At 41.3% G+C, this 25,805-nt stretch overlaps 1 protein-coding gene across 1 annotated transcript in view; it reads left to right on the top strand.

Moving 5' to 3' along the window:
* The window catches only part of SH3YL1 (SH3 and SYLF domain containing 1), a 91,730-nt gene extending 68,213 nt beyond the window's left edge, over nucleotides 1–23,517 (top strand). Inside the window, exon 10 of the mRNA XM_039531238.1 lies at nucleotides 23,139–23,517. Coding sequence (XP_039387172.1) covers nucleotides 23,139–23,335 — 197 coding nt within the window. The 3' untranslated portion in view covers nucleotides 23,336–23,517. The remainder of the gene's footprint in view (nucleotides 1–23,138) is intronic.
* Nucleotides 23,518–25,805: the final 2,288 nt, after the last annotated feature.

The following is a 25,805-nucleotide window of genomic DNA, read 5'->3' as shown; positions in this document are numbered from 1 at the left end:
GCCCAATAGTTCCCCTTTCTGCACAACCTGTTTTCATCTCCCCTTTGGCCAGTTCCTTAGTCACCTTACTAATCCCCATCTTCTCCAGTTTAATTTACAAGCTTAGTGTAGGACAAGACAACAGATGGATACAGACAGATTGGGAGTAAAAGGAAACAATGAGCTAATACTGGTTAACATGATATGTAGTGTTTTCAGCACAATAGCCGCCTAACCACTGTCAAGTTTTTTTTATTATTATTATTTATGTATTTATTTTGTAGGCATCATGGAAAAGAGTTTTAAGGAGGGTTTTCAAGGAAGATGAGTTAGTGTTGCAGATGTTTACCAGGAGCTCCTCCCAAAGGTGAGGGGTAGTATGAGAGAAAGCATGAAGGTACTTGTTTGAAAATTTAACAAGTAGGCTGACATCATGGGCCAAGTAGAGGCTGGAGTTGATGTTTCAGTGGTGAATGAGAGATGATAGGTAGGGTGGAGATAAGCTGTGAAGGGCCTTGAAAGGGGAGACACGCAGTTTACGTTTGATGCAATAGAGAAAGGGGAGCCAATGGAGAGAGAGAAAAAGGGGGGTGAGATGGTGAAAGCTGATTGCTAGATTTGAGTTTAGACAGAAGACGATAAGTTTGGAGTAGAGAGATAGATCTGTGATTTGTCACCATAGAGATGGTAGTTGAACTTGTGTTGGCAGATGAGATTACCCAAAGAGAAAGAAGAGAAGGGGGACAAGGACTAAGATCTGTGGAACTCCCCTCTCCACAGAAAGTTGAAATGGAAGGCTGTCTGCCTCCCAAAGATCCCCTGGTGGCCTTCAGTGGCTCTGTGGTGCCCTTCCTTAACTTCCCCTCCTGATTCTTCAGTAAGTCACAAAAAGGCTTTCATGAGTACAATACCAGCCCTTTTGGGGGTCTAGTTTTATTAACAAAATTGTTCAAAATGATATTCAGAGTAAAATTCCAAAATAAGTCCCTCCCAGCCCTTTCTGACTGGAGTCCTTCCACAGGCCTCTGCCAGCCTCGTCCAACTCTCTGCTTACAAGAGGTCAGCAGGCCAACCCCTTCTCCTGGTCCTCCCTTAGGGCAGGCCTTCACTACCCGCCAGATTGGTGGATAATGATCGATCTATCAGGGGTTGATTTATCATGTCTAGTGTAGACGCAATAAAATCGATCCCAAATCGCGCTCCCCGTCAACTCCGGAACTCCAGCTCGCTAGAGCCAAAAGTGGAGTCAACAGGAGAGTGGCAGCAGTCGACTCGCCGCCGTCCTCACGGCCAGGTAAGTCGACCTAAGATTTGCTGACTTCAGCTATGCTATTCGCATAGCTGAAGTTGCGTATCTTAGGTTGACCCCCCCCCCCCCCGCTAGTGTAGACCTGGGCTTAGTTTCTCAGAGTCCCTGCAGGAGCCTTGCCACTCCCTGCAGCCTTCTCCAAGTTTCTCTTACTCATAAGTCAGCAGGCCAACCCCCTCTGCTGTTCTCCTGACCCTCCTCCTGTTACTCAGGGTTCTTGGAGGAGCCTTGCCCTTCCCTGCAGCCTTCTGTCTCAGACCAGCTGCAGTTTCCAGACTTCTGTCCTGCCTGGCACTCCCACTCGAGTTTCCTTCCCCAGGGATTATCCAGGAGTCTTTCCCTTCCTTCATTTTCTCTTTTCACAGGTCTCTCCCTTATCAGAGACCTGATTAAGTCACATGACCCAATTTCCACACCTGGGGAGGTGCATTGTTTGTCACAGCTGCACTGGGGCCCATCTACCTTTAGGAGGCCAGACACCCTGTGATGGGGGATGAGAAGGATTCCCCAAAGAACATGCTGAAGTAGTAGTTAGGGAGAAGAGAACACAAAGAGAGCAGCGTCACAGAGGACAAGATTTTAAGAAGAGCATGGCTGAGTGTGTTGAAGGAGGTGCATGACAGGTCCTGGAGGATGAGGATGGAGTACTGATTCTGCACTTTGGCTAGGAAGAAATCATTAGAGTCTGTGGCAAGAGCAGTTTCAGTGCAATACAAGGGGAAGAAGCTGGATTGGAGACGGTCTAGGATGGAATTAGAGAGGAGGAACTGCAGGAAGCAGTGGTAGGAGATGCATCCAGTGATTTTACAGATTAATGGGAGAAGGGAAATAGGGTAGTAATTGAAGAGACAAGTAGGATCAATGGTTGGGGTTTTTAAGATAGAGATGTAAACATGCTTGTATTGTGAGGAGAAAGAGTCAGAGGAGAGTGAGATATGAAGGAGAAGAGTAAGGGAGAATATGAGGGTACAAGAGAGATCAGGAGATTGGATGGGATGGGGACACTGGGGCAAGAGAAAAGTTAGATGAGAAGAGAAGATGAGAGTTGTTTATGTTTCTGATAGGGACAAAGGAGGAAAGATTGGAGAGGAAGAAGAAAGCCCAGTCAAGCTGAGGGGAGGGAGAAAGTTATTTTGTGAATTTTCCCTTGGAATAAATCAGCCAAGTCCTGTGCAGAGAGAGAAGTGCAGGTAGGAGGAGAAACGGTTTGAGGAGTGCGTAAAAGCTGGCAAAAGGGGGATTGGGATTGTGGCCAGGGGATTCAATTAAGTTGGAGTAGTGGTGCAACTCTCCAAGGAAGATGGAAGAACTGAGGGAAGGAAGAGAGAGCTAATTTGTAATAGAGGAAGTGAGTCTGGCTACAGGACTTCTGCCAGAGACTCTTCACAGTGAGAGAGCAGGAGTGGAGGAAGGAAATATTGGGTCAGGGGGGTGAGCCAGGACCGGTGTAAGAGGGCAAGGATGCAGAAGAGTAAAGCAAGGAGACCAATAACCATATAAATGGAAGAAAGGGAAGAGAGGGCAGGGAGGATAAGGCTCAGAGTATATCGGAAATCATCAGTATTGATGAAATGGAAGTCATGGAAAGACTGAGTCACGGGGTTTAAGGAAAGGGCTAATGAGCAATTCTGACAGAGACAAGGTTATGGTTAGAGAGGGGGAACTCAACAACAAAGAAATCAGAGAGAGCTGATGAAGTCAAGTCAGTGGCCCTTTTGGTGAGTGGGCAAGTTGAACCAAGACTGCAGGTTGAATTAAGAGGTGATAGCAAGGAAATCTAAGAGTTGGATGGGTCATCAACATGGAAGTTGGTGTCACAGAGAGTGAGTGTGGAAGATTTTGAGGAGAAGAAGAGAGACCAGAAGTTGAAATCAGAGGAAGACTGATTGGGAGGAGTTGGGGGAATGCTAGATGACTGCAAGACCAGGTAATGCAACAAGAAGAGCAATGCATGCTGCAACAGGAGCATGTAGAGAAGGACAAAGAAATAAAGGAGTTATGTCGAAAAAGTAAGAGAGAGCGACTTGACAAAAAAGCAAAAGAAACCAAAGAAGCATCAGTAAGAAGTGACTCTAAGGCAGGGGTTCCCAAACTTGGTTCGTGGGTTGTTCAGGGTAAGCACCTGGCGGGCTGCGAGACACTTTGTTTATGTGAGCATCCGCAGGTATGGCTGTGGTTCGCCATTCTCGGCCAATGGGAGCTGCGGGAAGCGGTGGCCTGGCCCGCACTGCTTCTTGCAGCTCCCATTGGCCAGGAACGGCGAACCGCAGCCACTGGGAGCTGCGAGTGGCCATACCTGCGGACGCTTGGGTATACAAAGTGTCTCACGGCCCGCCAGGGGCTTATCCTGAATAAGCTGCAAACCAAGTTTGGGAACCCCTGCTCTAAGGGCATGTCTTCATTATGGAGTTATATTGGTGATGCTGAAATCGATGCAGCCCTAAATTCAATTCACTAGACCATCATGTTAAAAGAGTTTTTTCCTCTGTCTGTTTCTTTGCTTAGCAGCCTTTCACTAGTCTCTGAAATCCCAGATTTGATGCAGGCTCAATATGTGTTTTCAAGTCCATATGTTGTGAGTATGCAAAGACACACATGGCTTTAATGTCTCCTTAAACACTGTGTATCTCAGGAAGTTCATTGGCAGCATACAAGGTTCCCAAACGGCAACTTAGTTTTATTAATCTGCTGCCCCACACTGTCTGATACTAATCAATGCTCATTAAGGCCAACAGAAACTAACAAGGTTTGTAGGTCTAGCTGTTTTTAAGGGCTTGTCTTCACTACAGGGGAGATCGATGCTGCTGCAATCGATGCAGAGGGTGTCAATTTAGCAGGTCTAGTGAAGACCAGCTAAATCGAAGGCAGAGTAAGGTAAGTCGACCGGAGAATGTCTCCTGTCGACGCAGTCCAGTGAAGACAGCGAGGTAAGTCGACCTAAGCTACGCTGACTCCAGGTATGTTATTCACATTCCTGGAGTAATGTAACTTAGGTCAACTTACCCCGGTAGTGAAGACAAGCCCTGAGACACAAAGTAAAAAAAAAAAAAAAAAAGAGGGAGGGGGGGTTCAGAAGCTTCCCCAAAAGCAAATTACACCTCAGATTTTGAACTCTGGCATCTCACAAATGACTTGTCTGGTTATCTTTAAACCTTCTAGAAAAACCTCCATTGTCATAAAATCCTGCTCATGACTTTACATGGATTGGAAAGTTCTGGTATTTAGTGTGCTTGGGGTGGTGAAAATCATAATTTCATTTATATTGGGAGAAATAGCTCCTAATCACTGGCACTCTCCATAACAAAGTTACGGCATTTAAATTTTGAAAAGCCTGATGAAGAATTACAATTAGTAGCCACTTGTTCTTTAAATTTTCTCTGAACCAATTTTATTTCAAAACCAGCAGCCTTTCTGCATTTTTTTGTCAAGATCAAGTCTATTCACAGACATCACAGTATCTGGGATAAAGCTGAAATGGTTCTCCTAGGTGATGCTACTGGGCAAATTCAGAGTGAAGACTAAATGTGCTGTGGATCTTTGAGGGCATTGTATTTTTTCCATTTACAAATACGTCTAATTACATGTACTAGTGGTGTTGATGAAGCACATTGCAAGTTTGGTATAGGCAACATTTATATATTGAACCTTAGAGACAGTAATACTCTTTTCCCAGAAGTTCCACATTCCTGACATTTGAAAGTAGGCTTTCTCCACAAGGGGCTAGATGGCATGCTTTTTATTTCACTTGCTCCAGCATTTATTTTCTGCTCATCTAACCTATGTATGACAACTCTGGCACTGTCTTGGCAAGTCTCAGAGCCAACTGGGAAGAGATTTAACTAGAGATCCAGTGTGCATCTATTTATTCTCATTCATCTGGTTCCACACTGTAGAAATACTTTCACTGTGATGAAGACCACTATGGGAGAGATGCAAGTGTCTGCAAATTCTGTGTTGCTGACAGCCTCCTCACAGGACTTTAGAATTTTGATCATGAACATGGCTAAGCTCCACTCTGTCTGAGTCAGTGTATAGACCAGGGATCAGCAACCTTTGGCACGTGGTCTGTCAGGGAAATCTACTGGTGGAACAGTTTGTTTACCTGCAGCATCCGGAGCGTTGGCCGATCGCAGCTCCCACTGGCCATGGTTCACCGTTCCAGGCCAATGGAGGCTGTGGGAAGCGGCAGCTAGCACATCCCTCAGCCCGCAGCCCCCATTGTCTTGGAACGGTGAACAAACTGTCCCAGACTGTCAGCGGATTTCCCTGATGGGCCGCATGCCAAAGGTTGCTGATCTCTGGTATAGACTTTTGCCTCCTCAAAGGAAAAAATGCCCAGGGACTGCCTGATTTGCACCAGATTTTGTAGCATGTGATATCTGGAGTTTCACCTTGTATCCTGAGGGGGCATGCCCTTGAGAATTTTCATCTTTACAGAACATAGTCAATTTAGCAGTGTTACTCTGAGAGGAATGGCTTTTTCTCTCTCCATTCTGGCCCAAGAAATTTAAAATGGTGGCTTCAAACTGTACTAAGATTGGTCAAAGTTGAAATGCAGATGCATTTGCATGGCAACAAGTGCAGCTTAGATGACTATTTGAGGTTTAAGCATTTTTATCTGGATCGGACATGTGGTAATCACTATGGTAGAAGACCGGTTTTCTAAAGATCTTAGGGAAAAGTCCAAAATGCTTGAAAAATCCAGCGTATCTCTTTCTTAAGCTGAGGGAGACACAATCATTTTCATTAAACAGAATTGTAAATGAGAATTCATAAGATTAGATCTGTGCAGTATTCAAAAAGAGGCTGTTAATATGATCAGGATGTATCTGTTTATAGAATCAAGGATGGTAGGTATTTCAGAAATGATGGGTCTGAATTTTCTCTCATGTAGAGTAGAATTACATTGGTTGTAAAAAACTACTGATCTCCGTGTATTTACTCCTGATTAACATAAGTATGAGAATAGATTTAGGCCTACAGGTGCTATATAAAAATTGAAACCATTCTGCCATGTATAGTAGGCATATGAACTTTATCATAGACCTTTTTCTGTCATTCCCCTCTGTTGTTGCTACTCACTGGCTACAGTTTACTGTGGAATCGGAGATGTATTGGTTACATTTTATTTTGTAAATAAATTTGTCATCTCTGTTGTATAATTTCAAGGTGCAGCAGAGCAGATGTTTTTGAAATAGGATGATGATTAGCAATAACAATAATTCAGTGAAAGTTTAATCAAATATTTAGTATCACTACTTAATATGTTCATAAAATTATTGATATTCATAACAGTAATTTGTACCTAAGTACATAGGCACTTAACTAGGACATATGCCTGTATTTGGGTAAACTGCATATTAAATTGGGACTAAAAAAGAGAATTATGGAAAATGTAATGTTTAGAATAATAAATCTACCCTCAAGGAAAGGACAAATATATGTCAGAATCAAACAGAAGCACTTCATAATGGAAGCAAAAGTGTTCACACACAAATCCATATAGTAGTATCTTCTTCCTTTTTATAGTAATATGTGGGTTAATTTATAGCAGATTATAACCTGTAAAAGCAACAAGCCAGCTCAAAGTGACTAATAGATATTTGTTTTGGAAGATCCTTACACAGTGGAATAATGTGGCATATCTATCATAAGCCTTAGTGACATATGTACAAATTTAGTAAACATTCAGGAGTTAGCCCCCGGAAAGTACTTAGTTTTTAAAGGTTTTATCCAAGCCTGATCTATTTTTGTGGTTTCCTGGCCAGGATTGTGACATGTTTATATTTAGTTACAGGAATAATAAACATCCATCTGGTGGTCCTTCAGTATTAATTTTGTTGCTGTTAAGAACTGTATCTTAATACTAATAGTAAAGTAGGAAATCCCAGGAAACTATTTCAGAGACTCTCCTAATTTGGGTTTCACTTTTACTAGGATCACAGGACACTTAGGTTGTATGCAGTAAGTCAAATCAAATAGTTTTGGGCTTATGTTTTGGTAAACTGAGCAAAAATATGTGACATGTGGGACTCAGTCATATTGAAGCAAATACCTCATAAATACATATAGTATTCTGAGCTAGCTGATTATAAGGTATAAAGAGATTGAGGTCAGGACATGCTAGAATTAGAAAATTTGATTCATGAATGTAATGGAAAGCTTGTATTTTGTTAAATATCTGAAGTAAGGGCAGGAAGAAGGTAAAATTAAAACAGTCTTCTCTTCACCTAGGAAAGCAGTATTCAAGACTAGCTAGACTTCCCTCAGTAATACAGATGATAGAAATTTTTCCTATTCCCAAAAGCATCTCTAATCCTTTGTCACTACCCCTTGTGTATATATCCAAATGGCATTTTTAAATCCATTAAATTGCCAACTACATCAAGAAAACAGGGTTAAAGGTTTTACATAGGCTGAGATTTTTTCACTTTTTTTTCTGAAGTCCTAAGAAGAACTGTGGATTGTTTCATTTATCTTTGCCAGAGGTGTTATAATAATATCATCAACTTTTTCAATAAACTTTTGAGCTTTTAAAAGCTACTTTTGGTATATTTCTTCTCTTTGCTTTCAACTAAATATAAAAAATCTTATTTGTAATACTTGAAATAATTGGATTCCCGGATGCTGTCAATGAGATTGAATTACACTCTATTACTATGATGAAAAGATCCACAATATTTAGTAGTGATGTTACCGTCATGGAAAAAAATAGATTTTAATGCTATTTTTGGTGTCAGTATTGCTCTCTGAGTAATTGCTGAAGGTGACCTGAAATGCCATCTTAAAAAATACAAAAAGTTGTTGAATATCCTGGCTAATTAACTGAATGCAAATGTAGACTTAAAACCTACTTATTTGTAATTTTTAAATAAAGATTTGTATATTATAATTGAAAATGTGTGCTTCACTGAGTTCTGAACTGTGACAGTGGGTGAAATAACTGATATAGATACTATGGTGATGGGCACGGTATAAGAGCCTATATGGAATAGAAAAAGCAAGACAAGGAATACTCTGGTTAACTCTTTAAAAAAAAAAAAAGTCGTCAGCACTGGTAGGGGAAGGAGGTTTTTAACTCCTTGAACTTAGGTCTTAGTAAGTAAATAGCTTTATACTTAATCAATTTTATAGAATTCTATATTACAATAGAATTATTCAAACAGTTAAAGGCCAGAAGAGATCACTATAATGATCTGGTCTGGCCGCCTGTATTTCACAGGCCACAGTTAAAAGATTATTTCAGGGGCAGTTGACCAGAAGGATTGATACCTCTCTATACCATGATGTGATACTTTTACTTATTCTGCCCAAAGTTGCAGCTATACGGCACTGTGAACTCACATAAAATTTGCTCTGCATTGTAGCCCCTAGGTTTCTCAGGGCTTCCTTCCCCCTACAGAATAACAATATTATGCATTAATTTTCTCTGGATGTATTAGCTTGCATTTTTCCATGTTGAATTACTGTTCATGTTCTGCCCATGTTTCTGATGTCTCTAGATACCTTTGTATTATTTCTTAGTCTGGTGTTTGCAATTTCTCCCAGTTTAGTATCATGTACATATTTAGCTAATATGCCATATATTGCCTCTTCCAAATAATTAAAGGGGATATTTAAGACAAGATCTAGCACAGATCCCTGAAGTAGCCAACTGTATACATCAATCAACTTGATGCCACAGGATTACGGCTAGATGCCATTTATAATTAACTTTTATGTACTGTTCTTTAACCAATTTTGAGTCCAGATACGTGTTCCTATCCAGGTGTACTTGAATTAATCTTTCAATTAAGATTTCATAATTTACAGTATCAAATGCTTAACTACAGTACATTAAACAGAAATTAAATTGAATAAAATAGCTAGCCCTACTATTTTTACCCTCAAAAATTGGAAGTTCCGTTCAGGTTTTGGGCAAAGGTAAAGTGTTCTATTTTATCTGAACTAATTCATCCTACTGTGTATTATAATAGGATTCTTCTACAGAGACATAGCATGGGGTTTTCAGAAAGGGAGAGTGAAGGAAGCAGACAGCAAAGTTGGGACATCAATTGAGACTCATTATAAAACAGTGTCAGCAATTGCTACAGGATGACTATAAATTAGATATGTACTGAGAGAAAATACAGAGAGACTTGTCAATGTCATCAGAAAAAAAGAGAGAAAATGTTGGAGATCATCTCTAAATAATTTGAATTGAATTTTAAAACAGAATAATTCCTCCAGCCTGCTTTACAGCATGTCTCAACATGAGAAAGATACACACCAAAACTGCAGACTATCTCTTGTATTTTGTTCTAGCAGTAGCATCATTTGCATTCATAGTCCAGAATGCAGCAAAGGCTTCTGCACCAAATTTTCAATAAAGTTGAAGCAGTTGAATGAACTATATTAGGGGCACACAGAAAGCCAGGCGAAGGGAGATATTGCCAGCAGCACTGTGGTGGGATGAGGCCAGAGTCATAGATCCACAAGCAAGAGGGATAAAAGAAGCCTGTATGTTACCTTATCTTCACAATTAGTATAAAGTACAGTGTAAAAGATAACAGTGTATGTTATGTATACTTTGAGTCTTTATCTTAACAAATTGGCCAGTGATACCAGTGTGTCACAGATCTGTTACTAGCAAGTCTTTTGATGATCTTCATTCTGCCCCATCTTTCAAATAATGTATTATGAACAGTTATATGATGCCAGTCTAAGAACCAGAGGCAATTACTGTGAGCTCTGAATCTTCTATCCAAAAATTTGGTTAGATTAACACCTAAAACATCAAAAATCATTTCAACAAAGGCTTGTGACAAAACCTAAACAATATGGGAATTTTTTAACATAAAAGATCACCTTGGCTCAAATGCATCTATTTATTTATTTATTTGTGTTTTCATAGATTGCCATGCTCAAGGGCCCTGTTGGATTGTCTCGTCTGACTTCCTGTTTAACACAGGCCATAGAACTTCCTTGGAATAATTCCTGCTTCAGACTGGAAATAAGGCGTAACTTTTTAATGGGGGAGATTAATTAACCATTGGAACAATTTACCAAGGGTTGTGGTGGATTCTCCATCTCTGACCATTTTTAAATCAAGATTGTATGTTTTTTCTAAAAAATAAGCTCTAGTAATTATTTTTGGGAAGTTCTGTGGCCTGTGCTGTACAGGTCAGACTAAATGATCACAATGGTTCTTCTTTGAGTGTTTGCTCATGTCCATTCCATATTAGGTGTATGTGCTCGCCACAGGCACCGGTGCCAGAAGTTTTTCCCTCAGCAGTATCCGTAGGGGACTGGCTCTGGCACCCTCTGGAGCAGCATGCACATGTCACGGTATAAGGGGCGCCTCCAGCTCCCCCAGCTCTCAGTTCCTTCTTGCCACCAGTGACGGTTGAAACATCTGCTGCTTCGGCTACCATTGTTTTGTTCTCCATTCTTGTGAAGTTTATAAAACCTGTAATATAGTTGTATATAGTTAGTAGTTGAATTAGTTACCCTTAGTAGTAGTTCTTAAAGGCTTTGTTAGTCCCGAACGGGACTCAGCCGGGGAATGGGGCATGCCCCAGTCCCCAGGTTTTAAACCCTGCGATCGTTGCAAATGGCCTATGCCCATGAGTGATCCACATAGTAGCTGCCTAAGGTGCTTCGGCAAAGGGCACAGAAGCAACAGGTGTTGTAAGTCCTTCAAACCCAGGATGAAAAAGGAGAGGGACAACCGCCTTAAAGCACTCCTGATGGAATCAGCACTCACTCTGGCACCGGAGCAACAGTCTGACTAGGCACTGAGCACCGTGGCGTCGGTGAGCCGGCACCAATCCCCCTCCTGGCTCTGGCCAACAAGCCAAAGAATACAGTGAGGGGAAGATCTCCTACTTCCCGCAAGGGAAAGGAGAGGACTGGTGGCAAGCCAAGACCTGTGCCGGGCAGCTCAACGCCTCCTTCATGAAGTCGGGCCCCAGCTCAAGTCGAGTGGTGCAGCCCATCCCATATCTTGCCTGCGACTCCGGACAGCGGTGCATGCCTTTGTCAGATTCAAGTGCTGTTGACGCCTGAAGCCCTACAAGCAGCTCAGGAGTTCCTGACGCTTCCAGTGCCGCCCACACCAGCTCCAGCAGTACCCTGGTCTCAGGTTAAACTCACCTTGGGACCACTGCGTACGTCTTCACCTCAGTAGCACCATTGCCCATCGCAAGGGATGCCCCGCCACCACTCACCCGCCCAAAGCCATCATGCCTCAGAGACTCAGCGGAGCCTTCTTTGGTCCCCGGACCTTGGGCACCAACAGTGGGATTCAAGTTGTACCTCGCCAGTAGCCTGGCGCAGACCCACCAAGGCACATGCACCCGGCAGGAGCACCGAGACAGACCCCTCGTGTCTCCAAGGGGGTACAGATCATGGGACTGATCGGGGGACCGATCAGGGGACTGAAGCCACCAATCACCAACCTGTTGTCATTTGTCTCTGAGATGGAGATCGCCGTATTCTGGAAGATCCTCCCAACAACCAGCTCGTGGTAGCTTCCAGTCCCGCTCGATGTCCTGTTACCAGTTGAGTAGCATGAGGTGTAGATTGCCGGATATCTGATGCCGATCCACCTAATGCACTTGGTCCCCGAGGCCCCAGCTAAGACATTTGTGTCTCTCAGACAGGTCAACCTCGAAGTGCAGTGACCGGCACCAGTCATACAAGAGCCATCCCTCCGCCTGAGCTTGGTCGCCTGGTATCAACTGCTCCACTTATAGCTCCAGCACGGAGCAGGGTTCCCTGACTGCAGGACAAGCTCTGATGCCTGCAGTGCCATCTACATCACCAGCATGGAAACCTGTCCCCTGGCGCCATGGTATCCATGGAACCCTTGGGGGTTCACCCAATCTTCCCAGGCTGCCTGTTCAGTGTTGGGAGCCTCAGGGAGGCCAGCAGCCTCAGTATCCTGGCCCCCTTCAGTGCTCGAGGCTTCAAGGGGAAAGACCCCACAGGTCCAAGAGGACCTAGGGGAGCAAGCTGCTCAACCACCAATGGTCATTGAGGATCCCGTGGTACTGGCATCGGCATCGCCAGACAAGGCTATCATGGCTCCCCCTCAGTTCCTCAGGATGATGCCAATGCTCACCAGGAACTATTGAAGAGGGTCGCATCTAACCTGGGGCTTCAGGTTGAAGAATTGGAGGAAACTTTGGGACTCCCTGTTTGACGTCCTTGGCTCCTGCTACGGTGGCTTTATCTCTTCATGAGGGGGTATCTAAGATTACTAATGCCCTGTGGTAGACTCCCTCCTCCTTGCCTCCCATCTCCAAAAGGGCTGAGTGCAAATACTTTGTCCCAGCTAAGGGTACTTATATGCCCTTATATTGCCACTCGGCCCTCAGTTCCCTTGTGGTTGAGGCAGTTAACCACAGGGAAAGGCAAGGACAACCCGGGGCTACCCCCTAGAACAAAGACTCAGGGAGGCTGGATCTCTTTTGACATTGGCCGATATGACTTCAACATGTGCCTAGCCATGGCCAAGTTTGAGGGTTCTCTTCCTGAGGGGTCCAGAAAGGAATTCCAAGGCAGTCCAGGGCAGCCCTCCAGGCGGCATCAGATGTAGCGGATTCAGTTGCTTGCACCATGGCCTTTGCCATCTCCATGTGGCACATCTCCTGGCTGCTCCTCTCTGGCTTGTCCGCCAAGGCTCAGCAGTCGATGCAGGACCTTCCCGTTGATGGCCGGGCCCTATTTGCAGAGCAAACAGACAGCAAGCTGCATGGCTTAAAGGACTCCTGACCACTCTAAAAACTCTGGGATCTTAACTTGGTTCTCTCTAGGGTCATGGGCCTGCCTTTTGAGCTGCTGGGCTCCTGCTCCCTTTCCCACCTATCATGGAAGGTCGCTTTCCTGGTGGTGGTGACATCAGCAAGACGAGTTTCTGAGATTAAAGCCTTGACCTCAGAATCGCCGTACACAGTCTTCTACAAAGACAAGGTTCAGCTGCAACCCCATCTGGTCTTTCTGCCGAAGATGGTATCTACCTTCCATATGAGCCAGGACATCTTCCTCCTGGTGTTCTGTCCTAAACTGCACAAGACCAGTGAAGAGAGCCGTTTTCATGCACTGGACATCTGAAGGGCCTTGGCTTTTTACCTAGAGTGTACCAAGCCTTTCTGTAAATCAACTCAGCTCCTCATTGCCACAGCGGATAGGGTGAAAGGTCCTTCTGGTGTCCTTGCAGAGGATTTCCAACTGGATCACCTCCTGTATAGGGACCTGTTATGAACTGGCAGGGGTCCTGCAGCTGCCAATCATCAGAGCCCACTCGACTAGAGCTCAGGAGTCTTCCTGGCACACATCCCTATTAAGGACATCTGTAGAGCTGCGACATGGTCCTCTGTCCACACGTTCACGGCAAATTATGCCATCATTCAGCAGGCCAGAGATGATGCTGGGTTCGGCAGAGCTGTGTTGCAATCTACAGGCCCATGAACTCCTACCCGCCTCTGTTGGTACTGCTTAGGAGTCACCTAATATGGAATGGACATAAGCAAGCACTCGAAGAAGAAAAGACAATTATCTTTTTCCATAACTGGTGTTCTTCAAGATGTGGTGTTCATGTCCATTCCATGACCTGTCCTCCTTCCCCACTGTTGGAGTTGCCCGGCAAAAAGGAACTGAGGGCTGGGGGAGCTGGCAGCATCCCTTGTACCGCAGCATGTGCACACCACAGAGCCAGTCCCCACAGATACTGCTGAGGGAAAAACGTCCGACACCGATGCATGCGGCGAGCACTCACATCTAATATGGAATGGAATGAGCAACACATCTTGAAGAACACCAGTTACGGAAAAAGGTAACTGTCTTTTCCTTCTGGCCTTAAAATCTATGGCTCTATGAACAAGAACGTATCTTTAAAAAAAATCTAATCTTGGTTTTAAAATTGCCAGTGTTGGAGAATTCACCATGATCCTGGGTATATTACTCCAATGGCTAATTAACCTCACTGTTAAAAATGTACATCTCATTTCCAGTCTGAATTTGTCTATCTTTAACTGCCAGTCACTGAATCGTACTATATCTTTGTCTGCTAGATTGAAAAGGCCATTCAGTTCCCTTTACGTGCTACCAGTCACCTTTCTTAACAGATTTTAAAGTCCTTTTCTCCATTTCAAGGCTCCGCACAACTTTTTTCTTCTCTGTTTGTACTCTACATCTACCACAGTGCCTGTTTTCCATCTATTCTCCCTCACAGTGTTTTGTACCCTGTCTTCTACTGGATGGAATGTTGTACATGTTCAAATAGGTGTGATTATCACCTTCTAGTGGCTATAGTGCACAGAAGATCTAAATCCTAATATTGGCATATGAGAAAGCATGTTACACTACAAGAAATCTGTGAAAGTCCACATTCATGCAATAAATGCAATTGATAACACTTGATAACCATTTGAAAATTTTTGACCATTAGAGCAAAATCAGAAAACGCTGGGCTTTTTGCTAATTCTGTTTGCTCAGTAGAATAGAAACTAGTGTGGTTAAAAGATTATTCCTGCTATAGGCTTAATATAATAGGTCTACTTTTATGAAAATTATTTATTTCTGTGGCACACAAGGGCACAGATTGCTGAGTCCCACATTTCCAGTTTTTGTAGGCCACTATTTAGCTAATGGGGTATTCCACTGCAGCTTTCCTGTACCTGGACGCTTTGGGATGAGGTTGTATGGTTCAGTGCTCTGGACAGCTCTTATCCCTGATGCTGGAGACACAATTAACTTTGTTTAAACACAAATGTGCATACTAAACATGTGGGCCAGCCATTTGAGTCCTCTTCTCTCATAACACTAGAGAAGGTAGAGATTAATAACTTGAGTGCTGTTTCTCAAGACTAACAAAACACTATTCACACATACTAAAGGCCATCCAAAAATCTTGAACAATTGCTCATTAAAAACCTTCAGACTCCTCAAAGAAAACATCTTACTTCAAGACAATCCTGTGTGTGTTGAATTTTGTATTTCTTCTGGTTTAAAACATTATTTTATTTTTTTAAAGATTTGAAAGAGAGATCATGACTTTAGGTGGGGATAAGTAGTATTTGAGTTAGTCTCTAGCACTAAAAGAAATGAGGAAAATGTAAGACAAGGAAAGCTGTGTGAAACTCAGAGTTTTTGGTACACTGTGCAGATATTTTCTTTGTGCTGATTAAAATGAGTTTTTGACTTTCAGGCTTATGTGAACCAAATACATGGTTCTTGGTTGCATGGGGTTCTGTGTATCTGCATAGTCCTTAAGTTTTTACTGAAGGCGGTGTCCTGCTCATTCACAGTGCCTTCCAGTCTTTCCTTTCTTATGCAGTTAAAAATAAGCTGAATCTTGTGGATTTTTTTCTTCCATTGGTATAGGACCTTATAGTCACTTAAAGAACTCCTAATTTAAAAAGTGAACTGTTGGGATAGTATATGCATTAAAATAGTCTAATTAAAATAGAGAGTTTTTGTAATATAATTAGCCATTATTTCATCTGCAAGCTTCAATGTATTAGATCCCAAAGTCTCAATGATCTAGACATCCTATGCTGAATGTAGCACTGTAGCACCATCTTGTGTGAGTTGGAAATTTGATGTTTCAAGAAATGCATCCCTTTTTCCAAGGTTTTCAAGTATTAAGAAATCTTCGTTTTTCCACTATAAAATGAACAGTGTTAACTTTGACAGTAAACTTTAGAATATTTTATTACAATTGAGTCTGTGAAATATAAAACATATGTTCTCCACTGTAGTATATCAGTGTTTTATGTCTATATCATATTGAGCAAACTAATATACAGTGCAGTAGGTATTCCAACCATATTCTGTCCAATGGAAATGAAGAGGAAAAACAAGTTTAAGATTTTTCCTATTTTTCCTCTCAGTTTACATCATCATAAATAGCGCTTCTTAAAATGCACAGAACTTAAAAATGGTTCAACACAATGTTTAGGCAAGAGTTACAGGTAATCTTGATGATATACATTTGAATTATTTCTGTTTTGTGCTGTTAAAACAAGTGGGGACAGATAAGTAAGGCAAAGAGCAAGATTAGAGATTTATCAAAAAATAAAATGAAATTAAGAACTAGGAAAATGCAAGCTCAGGGGAAATAAATTATTTAAGAATAATTCTGCATTAAATGTATGAGAGAGAGTTGGAAATAAAGCTGCAAAAGGCTTGGGAGAGGTAGCAGATAACAAATAGTCTATGAGTTTGCAATGCAGTATGGGTAATAATCCAAATGCAGTAGTACTCTGGGGATCTGAGTATGGGGAAGAATGCCCATATAGAGAAGTTTAAAAAAAGAGTGTGGGGGGTGAAAGGCATATCTTGCCTTCACTCTCTGGAGGAAAGGATAAATGGAGTTATAACTAATGGAGGTACAGATTCCCCATAAACATGCATTCATTACTGTCTCCCTCTGCCCCTTGAATTGGTTGGGTGTCTTGAACTAGAGCTGAGGCAGCAGTGGTGAAACACCATGCTTCCAGGTATCCATGAGATACTTCTGCCTCAGGTCCCAGGCACAGTAGGAACACTGAAGGAGATAGAATTTTGTCTGTACTATTTGAAGTACTGGTATAGATTAGTCTAGGTCTGCCCAAAATTAAATGCCCTGCCCCTCAGCTAAGGGAGAGGAACCACTAAGTCCAAGCTCCAGTTGATTACGAGGGACAACAAAGGAGAAAACAGGAAAGGTGTAAGGTCAAAGGTTAAAAAAAACAGAAAGGGACACAGAGCAGAAAACCCCCAACAGTGCCCACTGCTCCTCAAAGGCATTTGAGTCAGTGGATACTGCCCAGATGAACTCTGCCTACAGGCATGATTGGGTAAGGGACCAGAGCACCCCCCGACCCCTGTCCAACTTCCTCCTCCTGATATGATGGATGGCCACCTTGGCCAGCGCCGGAAGTAGGTTGATGAGGAGGTCCCAATACTTTGTGGGGCCACAGTTGTGGTATGCATAAGTCAGGATGTTGGGAGAAGTGCAGCCAGAACCTCAGTAAGGTTCTGGAGGAGCCAGATGAGGCACTGCAACCGGATGCATTCTACATAGATGTGCTCCAGGGTCTCCCTCTCATCACAAAAGGGACAGCTGTTGGTGGAGTTCATAAGCCACACCAGGTACACACTTGTGCTCATGGCTCTGAGGAGAAGCTGCCATCTAATTTCCCTGGTGAGCCATGGAACCGAGTGGAGTACAATCTGGCCCACTGGGGTTCCTTGCCCTCATTAAGTGGCAAGAGGTACCATCACTTGGTATCAGGGCAGGACATAAGGGCGAGGAAGTGGATGGTATGAGGCACGAGCACATACAGACATTCTCTGGGTGCAGTTTGGAGTTAGACCAACTGGATATCATGTAGCCAGCTCAAGTGGTGTGTCAGGGACAGCCAGGGAGGGTTGTGGGGCAAACGCCCATTGAAGAGTTCTGAAGGGCAGAGGTAAGGGATAGTTCTGTCTGTAAGAGTTGGGGTAGTGGTGCATACATACTGGGTCCCCTCTACCTTCCAGAGTCCCTCTTCCCGCACATAAACTCCAGCCCATCTTGCACAGCATAGCTCTCACATTTTAGTTTCCTTGCACTCCTGTTCTCTCCCCTCACAGCCCGGCTCAGCCCTTGTGCTCCCTTAAAGGCCCAGTTTACATCCCCTGCTGCTCAGCCTGTCTGCCTTTGCTCTGTGAGAGTGGGTCTGGTGAGGCAGACTGGGAGCAAAACCAGAAGTACCTGACAGAATTTGACAGTTCTGGCTGATGGCAGTGGTGATCAGCTAGGTTGTGATGGGTACGGAGAATAAGGCTGTAGTTAATTAGTCAGTTTCAAAAGTGGCCTATGTGTACATGAAGTTTGAGTTTGGGCACTGTCGTGGTGTAGGGATGAGAACCTAGAAGTGGGGACTGCCAAGGAGCATTTTAAAATGTTGTTTTCTTTACAAAAGTAAATATTTTTCTTTAAAAAGACATGGAAAATCTCATGGTCTTCTAAAGTGAGATTGATTTAGGCCCTGAATTTGGTACAGTCAGTAAAGTCTGAAACAGGGATGTTAGTCCTTTTAAATGCAGACTTCAGTAGAGCCTTGTGCAGATACAAATTTATATCCGCAGGTGTGGCTATCCACAGATATAAATCAGTATCCGCGGAACTGCAGGTCTCTCCCGGGAACCGGAGTGGTGAAAAGAGCAGAATGTGGAGCTTCCACTCCTAGGAGCCAGTGCCCCACGTTGGTAGCTCCTCAGGCACAGCTGTACTGCCTCCAGCCCTGCCCCCGTCCCCTCCACGCAGCTGTTGACCCCCGCTGCCCGTTGACCCAGCGGGTAATATAGACAAGCCCTAAGAAATCAGTATTGCTCCCACTGAAGTCAGTGGCAAGACTTCCCATCAACTTCAGTGAAAGAAGGATGTGGCCATGAACTTCCTCCCTAAGTGCCTATGTTCTTTAAGATTTTGTTGCCAATTATCATGTCTTCCCAACCCTGTTGTCATTGATTGGTCAATGTTTATTTAATCTTTCCTCTTCAGTCAGTCCACCCATCCAACCTTCTAATAATTTCTCTTGCACTTCTCTGAACTCCCTGAGATAAACTTAATTGATATGAGCCAGTTGTGTATTGATTTAGGTGTGTTCACACAGAGGGTTTGCACTTGTTTCATTAGTTCAATTTAAAAACTGATTTTAGTTAAACCAGTGCAACTTTTTTGTGTAAAGATGCCCAGAGTCAGAGCTCAGGGAGTTAAGAGAAGAGCAACAAAAATCATTAGGAAGTTGGAAGGATTAATTTGAGAGGAAAGATTAAAAGTACTAAAATATTTATATATTGGCTAAACAATGACAACAGGGCTGGGGAGACATGATAATTATCCACAAGTATTTAGATGATGTAAACGGCAAGTAGGGAGAAAACCTATGGCCTAATTCTGTTCCTACTGAAGTCAGTAGGAGTCTTGCCATTGACTACAGTGGGAGCAGGATTATACAAATGATATAAGGGGCCCAGTGGAAGCCACATAGGTGTTAACCATTCCCTTTGAGGTGTCTTCTTTTACCCAATAGCATCACCTGTCTCCATTAGCAGACTCTGAATGTGCTATTCAGTGGACAAAGACACGTTTAACTGTAAACTGTAAAGACCGAGCAGGGAAATCGGAGGAAATAGCAAATGAGACATGACACTGTGTTTGGAGAAAGAGCTCAGAGCATGATTTCTACATTTATAAGAGTAGATCATCTAAGCAATGCTTAATGTTTGTGTTATTGTTACATTTAATAGACAAAATTAGACATTTAAATTTGAACTGCCTTTAAAAAGAAGTTATGACTGTTTCAATTCTTCAAAATGTAATTTGTTAGGTGACACTTGCATTTCTATTTTTCCCCCTCTGAGATATTTTACTCACTTTTTTCTTCAATGTTTTAAACCACCATAATGTTCAGGAATGTGAAACCTCTAAAGTAAAAAATACATAAGAATGTCATTTTATTGGGGTTTGAGTCATTTCAGTAGCAGAATGTTGACTGAAAAAGTTGGTGAGTTTCTCTCAGAACAGAATTGTAAATGTGCTTTTGTTGATTAACAGTGAAAACACGTACTACATGAGAAAGCAATCGGGCATTTTAAAGCTGAAAACATTCTTTAAGACGTGTGCTAAAATGTATTGTGGTAGCTGCTTAATTAAAACTGTCTTGCTTTCCATCAAAAACCCAATTTTGACTTACTTGGCATCCTCTCAAGCCGCCAGTAAAAATCAGACCATAAAAGGCCAGAATGTGATACCGTACTCACATTGAGTAGTACAATACTTGGTGTGAAAACCATCGATGCCATTTGGACTATTTGCAGAGTAAGGTACTACCAAGTGTGTGTAAGGGTATCTCAGTTAGGCTCAAGCAAATTGAGTAACGTCTCATGGCCTTTATCCTTCCTTACAAAGTTAGAAATAGTATTTAGCAGATATTTTAAAATATTCTGAGGACTTCTAAAGGGACAGTTAGAAATAGTAAGCCATGTATAGGGAGAAATTCCATGTTGATTGTAGCCACCATTCCTAACCATGACATTTTCAGTGTATTCGATTTTGCCAAGATTTTATTAATTTATTAATTTGTGATATCACTTCTTACAATTTATCAAAGCTCATTAGAATATTTATGCCTCAGAGTTGCACAAAATGAGGCACCCGTTTCAATTTGAGATATTACGTGATTTTACTTTTTCTGTCCAATATTAGTGGCCACTAGGGCTGTCAAGCGATTAAAAAAATTAATCGCGATTAATCACGTAATTAATCACATTGTTAATAATAGAATACAATATAATTTAAATACTTTGGATGTTTTCTACATTTTCAAATATATTGATTTCAATTACAACACAGAATACAAAGTGTACAGTGTTCATTATATTTATTTTTTATTACAAATATTTTCACTGTAAAAAACAAGAAATTGTATTTTTCAATTCACCTAATACAAGTACTGCAGTGCAATCTCTTTATCATGAAATTTGAGCTTACAAATGTAAATTTTGTACAAAAAACCCTGCATTTAAAAATAAAACAATGTAAAACTGTAGAGCCTACAAGTCTACTAAGTCCTACTTCCTATTCAGCCAATCCCTTAAACAAACAAGTTTTGTTTACATTTGCAGGAGATAATGCTGCCTGCTTCTTGTTTACAGTGTCATATGAAAGTGAGAACAGGGATTTGCATGGCACTGTTGTAGCCAGCGTCACAAGATATTTACATGCCAGATGTGCTAAAGATTCATATGTCCCTTCATGCTTCAATCACCATTCCAGAGGACATGTGTCCATGCTGATGAGGGGTTCTGCTTGATAACAACCCAAAGAATGCATGTTCATTTTCATCTTCTGAGTCAGATGCCACCAGCAGAAGGTTGATTTTCTTTTTTGGTGGTTTGGGTTCTGTAGTTTCCGCATCAGCGCTTTGCTCTTTTAAGACTTCTGAAAACAAGCTCCACACCTCATCCTTCTCAGATTTTGGAAGGCACTTCAGATTCTTAAGCCTTGGGTCGAGTGCTGTAGCTATCTTTAGAAATCTCACATTGGTACCTTCTTTGCATTTTGTCAAATCTGTTCTTAAAATGAACATTTGCTGAGTCATCATCCGAGACTATTCTAACATGGAATATATGGCAGAATGCTAGTAAAACAGAGCCGGAGACATACATTTCTTCCCCAAAGAGTTCAGTCACAAATTTAATTAACGCATGTCCACTGGAATGGCGGCCGAAGCATGAAGGGGCATACAAATGTTTATCATATCGGGGAAATACCTTGCAATGCCAGCTACAAAAGTCCCATGCGAACTCCTTTTCTCACTTTCTGGTGACATTATAAATAAGAAGTGGGCAGCATTATCTCCTGTAAATGTAGACAAACTTGTTTGTCTTAATGATTGGCTGAACAAAAAGTAGGACTGAGTGGACTTGTAGGCCCTAAAGTTTTACATTGTTTTGGTTTTGAGTGCAGTTATGTAACAAAAAAAATCTACATTTGTAAATTGCCCTTTCACAATAAAGAGATTGCACTACAGTACTTGGATGAGGTGAATTGAAAAATACTATTTCTTTTGTTTATAATTTTTGCAGTGCAAATGTTTGTAATAAAAATAATGCTATAAAGTGAGCACTGTACACTTTGTATTCTGTGTTGTAATTGAAATCAATATATTTGAAAATGTAGAAAAACATCCAAAAATATGTAATAAATTTCAATTGATATTCTATTGTTTAACAGTGTGATTAAAACTGCAATTAATCACGATTAATTTTTTTTTTAGTTAACTGTGATTAATCAACAGCCCTAGCGGCCACAATTTCTGATTTTATATAATTTACTTTAAAATTAGACCCTTTCAAACCTTCAGTTTCTTTTTATTTTGTCAAAGACTTTCAGGTAAGATAATATTCATGTGATATGGTCTGCATGCAAAATAATTTTTTGGTGTCATTATTTTGTTTTGATTCCTTTAATTGCTGGATTATTCCTTATTTTAAATACATATTATTCCATTGCCAGGTTCACCTAGATAGAGGGAATAGCTTTTATGTACATCTTCTTACACATACTCCTGTCTTATTTTATAGATGGATTTGATTGTATAATAATGACCCAATATCATGGGAATGAGAGCCATTTATTATTTGGGAAATGGGGTGCTACTTGGGTATTAGTGGAGTCAGGGCTTGAAAAAATATACCTGACACTTAATGTTATTCCATAATAGCTCTTAAAATTTTGCACAGTGTTCAGCTATGTCTTAGAGAATGCAGATTGTTCAACACCCTGGGGCTTTGTCCTGCTCCCATTCACTTTATGGTGCAGGATTGATCCCCTGAAGAGGAAGACCAGCAATCTGTGTATTGAGGTTCTGTTTTCACTGTGCTCATGGTGTCATGACATATTTATTAAAAGAACGGCCATACTTGGCCAGACAAAAGGTCCATCTAGCCTAGTGTCCTGTCTTCTGACAATGCCCAATGCCAGATGCTTCAGAGGGAATGAACAGAACAGGTAATCATCAAGTGATCCATCCCCTGTTGCCTATTCCCAGCTTCTGGCAAACAGAGGCTAGGGACACCATCCCTATGATAGACCAGTCTGGGAATGTATTGAAAATGAGCTTCATTACATCTGCAGTTAGAGAGAAAGTGTGTGTGTGTGTGTGTGTGTGTGTGTGTATAAAACTATAATACACTGAATTTGTTACCCTTATTAGTGATTCTTTCCATCTTTTAGGGATACTGAATTTGAGAATATACTGCACATGAAATTCAACATGTTAATAAAATCTTTTAAAAATAAAATAAGATTTCAATTGATCTTTCTTTTTAGAGAATTGGAGTAAACCTGTGGAAGTGACAGCACTTTATTCATTTGAAGGACAGCAACCAGGTGACTTGAATTTCAAAGCTGGAGATAAAATCATTGTCAAAACCAAAACAAATTCACAGTTCGACTGGTGGGAAGGAAGCATCCGAGGACAAACTGGCATCTTCCCAGCCAATTACGTTACCACGAACTGTAACTAAAATGCATTCACTGGCCTTAATGTTTTTTTCCCCTAAACTTCTTTTCTGAAATATCCACTGGATGATGTACAATCAATTTACAATTTGTATTTTTAACCAATTGTCCTATAAAAATGTTTTGCTGTAATTGGAAGAATAAAATTTTTTAGAGTTGATTTTTGTATGGAAAAATTATAAATATAAAAAGATATATTAGAAGAATATTTTGATTTTTAATGTTATTTTGTCTCTAATGTTCTCTTTCCTTAATCCATAATAAATATTCTCTAATACACTCTATTCAAGCTACCTATCCGTTGTAGTTTTGCTTGACTCTAAGAAAATGTGTGAGCATTTATTTCAGGGGAGATTGTGGAAAAAGGTATATATGATAGAAGAAATTTCCTTTTTTGTTAAATATCATTTTGGACATTATTTTTTAAGAATGATTTTAGTTACAAATATCTAATACATTCATCACAAGGTGTACTGGTTAGATAAATAATTTTTTTACAAATCTAATATCAATATATTTAGTTATAGGACATAATTCTATGAAGATTCTTATATAGCCCTAATCATTGTAGTATCCAAGTACTTTCCAGTAGTGCATAAAAATAAGGAACTAATATCTGTTGTATGTGATTCGTTCTTTCTCTCATCCTCTTCCTAGAGGGAAAACTGTGTGTGCACTGCAGTGTTTTGTTTGGTAGGGTTTTTTTTTAATTGTGTGTTTTTATATTAGAGAAGAGGCAAGGTTGAAGAAGTGCAGCTTGTATTTGAAGCAGAATGTGGTGGGAGTTCTGATGCTCCTCAGTTCCCTGAAAAATCTGTCTTTTGCACAGATAAGCTTTACACTTGTGTTAGAATGTAAGTTAGCAAAATAAGTTTAAGTTGTACAGTTATCCTCCTTTTTCTTTAGAAAAATTTGTATACACTTAGTCTTAAAGGAAAGGACAACAGAGGGGAAATAAAAGAAAAGACAGGATTAATATGAATGAACAGAAGAAACATTATTTGATGGTGTATGAGTAATGTTGTTAAATATCAATGCTTAGCATCTCCATACCACTTTTCATCCATAGATCTCCACTTAATTTACAAAGGTAGGTAAGTAAAATAATTCCCATTTTATAGATGCAGGAAATTTTGTCCACAGAGAGATTGTGATTTGCCCAAGGTAATGTGGCAAGTCAGTGGCTGAGATGGAAATAGAATTCAGATCTTCTGACTAACAATTCAGCATTGGGCCATGCTGAATTAACATTATTTAATTTCTGGCATAGAATCATAGAAGTATAGGTCTGAAACGGACCTCAATAGGTCATCTAGTTCAGTCCTATGCACTCAAGGCAGGACTCTGGAATGACTAGACCATTCCTGACAGGTGTTTGTCTAACCTGGTCTTTAAAACTCCAATGACGGAGAGTCCGCAAGCTGCGTGGGCAGTTTTTTCCAATGCTTTAACCACCCTGACAGTTAGTAAGTTTTTCCTAATGCATCAAAAGATATAATTACACTTCTTTATAGGCTGTTCTTTATCAGCCAAAAAAAGTGTTAAGGAGAGATCTTTGCCCCATCCTTAGGACTTTTATTTTATTTCAGTCACGCCTGCAAAGGTTGCTATAATCCTTTCTCTCAACCAGGTTCACTGATTCTGACAATGGGTTTTGCTATTTTGGAAGCAGAGGTAAATATGTGGGTTCTGGTTGTCAATTTAGCTTCTTCGACTGAAAAGCTCTCCAGTTCTCTGGCTCCAGAGCTGCAAAAAAGATATAGACATGCCCTCTGCAGTGCTCAAGACTTGTCCCCAATATTTGAAAAACTGGGACTCAAACATCCTCACAATCTTTCACGCAGCATTTACAGAAATAACTGCCTTCATAAGTTATCTCTCCTCAGGCCCTATGCTACCAGCACTCCCAGTTATCTTCGAGACACCACTGACTTCCTGAGGAAACTACAATCCATCAGTGATCTTCCAGAAAACACCATTCTGGCCACTATGGATGTGGAAGCCCTCTACACTAACATTCCACACAAAGATGGACTACAAGCCATCAGGAACAGTATCCCCGATAATATCACGGCTAACCTGGTGGCTGAACTTTGTGATTTTGTCCTCACCCACAACTATTTCACATTTGGGGACAATATATATCTTCAAGTCAGTGGCACTGCTATGGGTACCTGCATGGCCCCTCAGTATGCCAACATCTTTATGGCTGACTTAGAACAACGCTTCCTTAACTCTCGTTCCCTAACGCCCCTACTCTACTTGTGCTACATTGATGACATCTTCATCATCTGGACTCATGGAAAAGAAGCCCTCGAGGAATTCCACCGAGATTTTAACAATTTCCATCCCACCATCAACCTCAGCCTAGACCAATCCACACAAACGGTCCATTTCCTAGACACTACTGTGCTAATAAACGATGGTCACATAAATACCACCCTATACCGGAAACCCACTGACTGCTATACTTAC

This window comes from Mauremys reevesii, linkage group 3 (assembly GCF_016161935.1).
Source record: "Mauremys reevesii isolate NIE-2019 linkage group 3, ASM1616193v1, whole genome shotgun sequence".
NCBI classification, from domain to species: Eukaryota; Metazoa; Chordata; order Testudines; family Geoemydidae; genus Mauremys; species Mauremys reevesii.
Note: the sequence above shows the minus strand (reverse complement) of the source record. Positions and strands in the feature narration are given on the sequence as shown.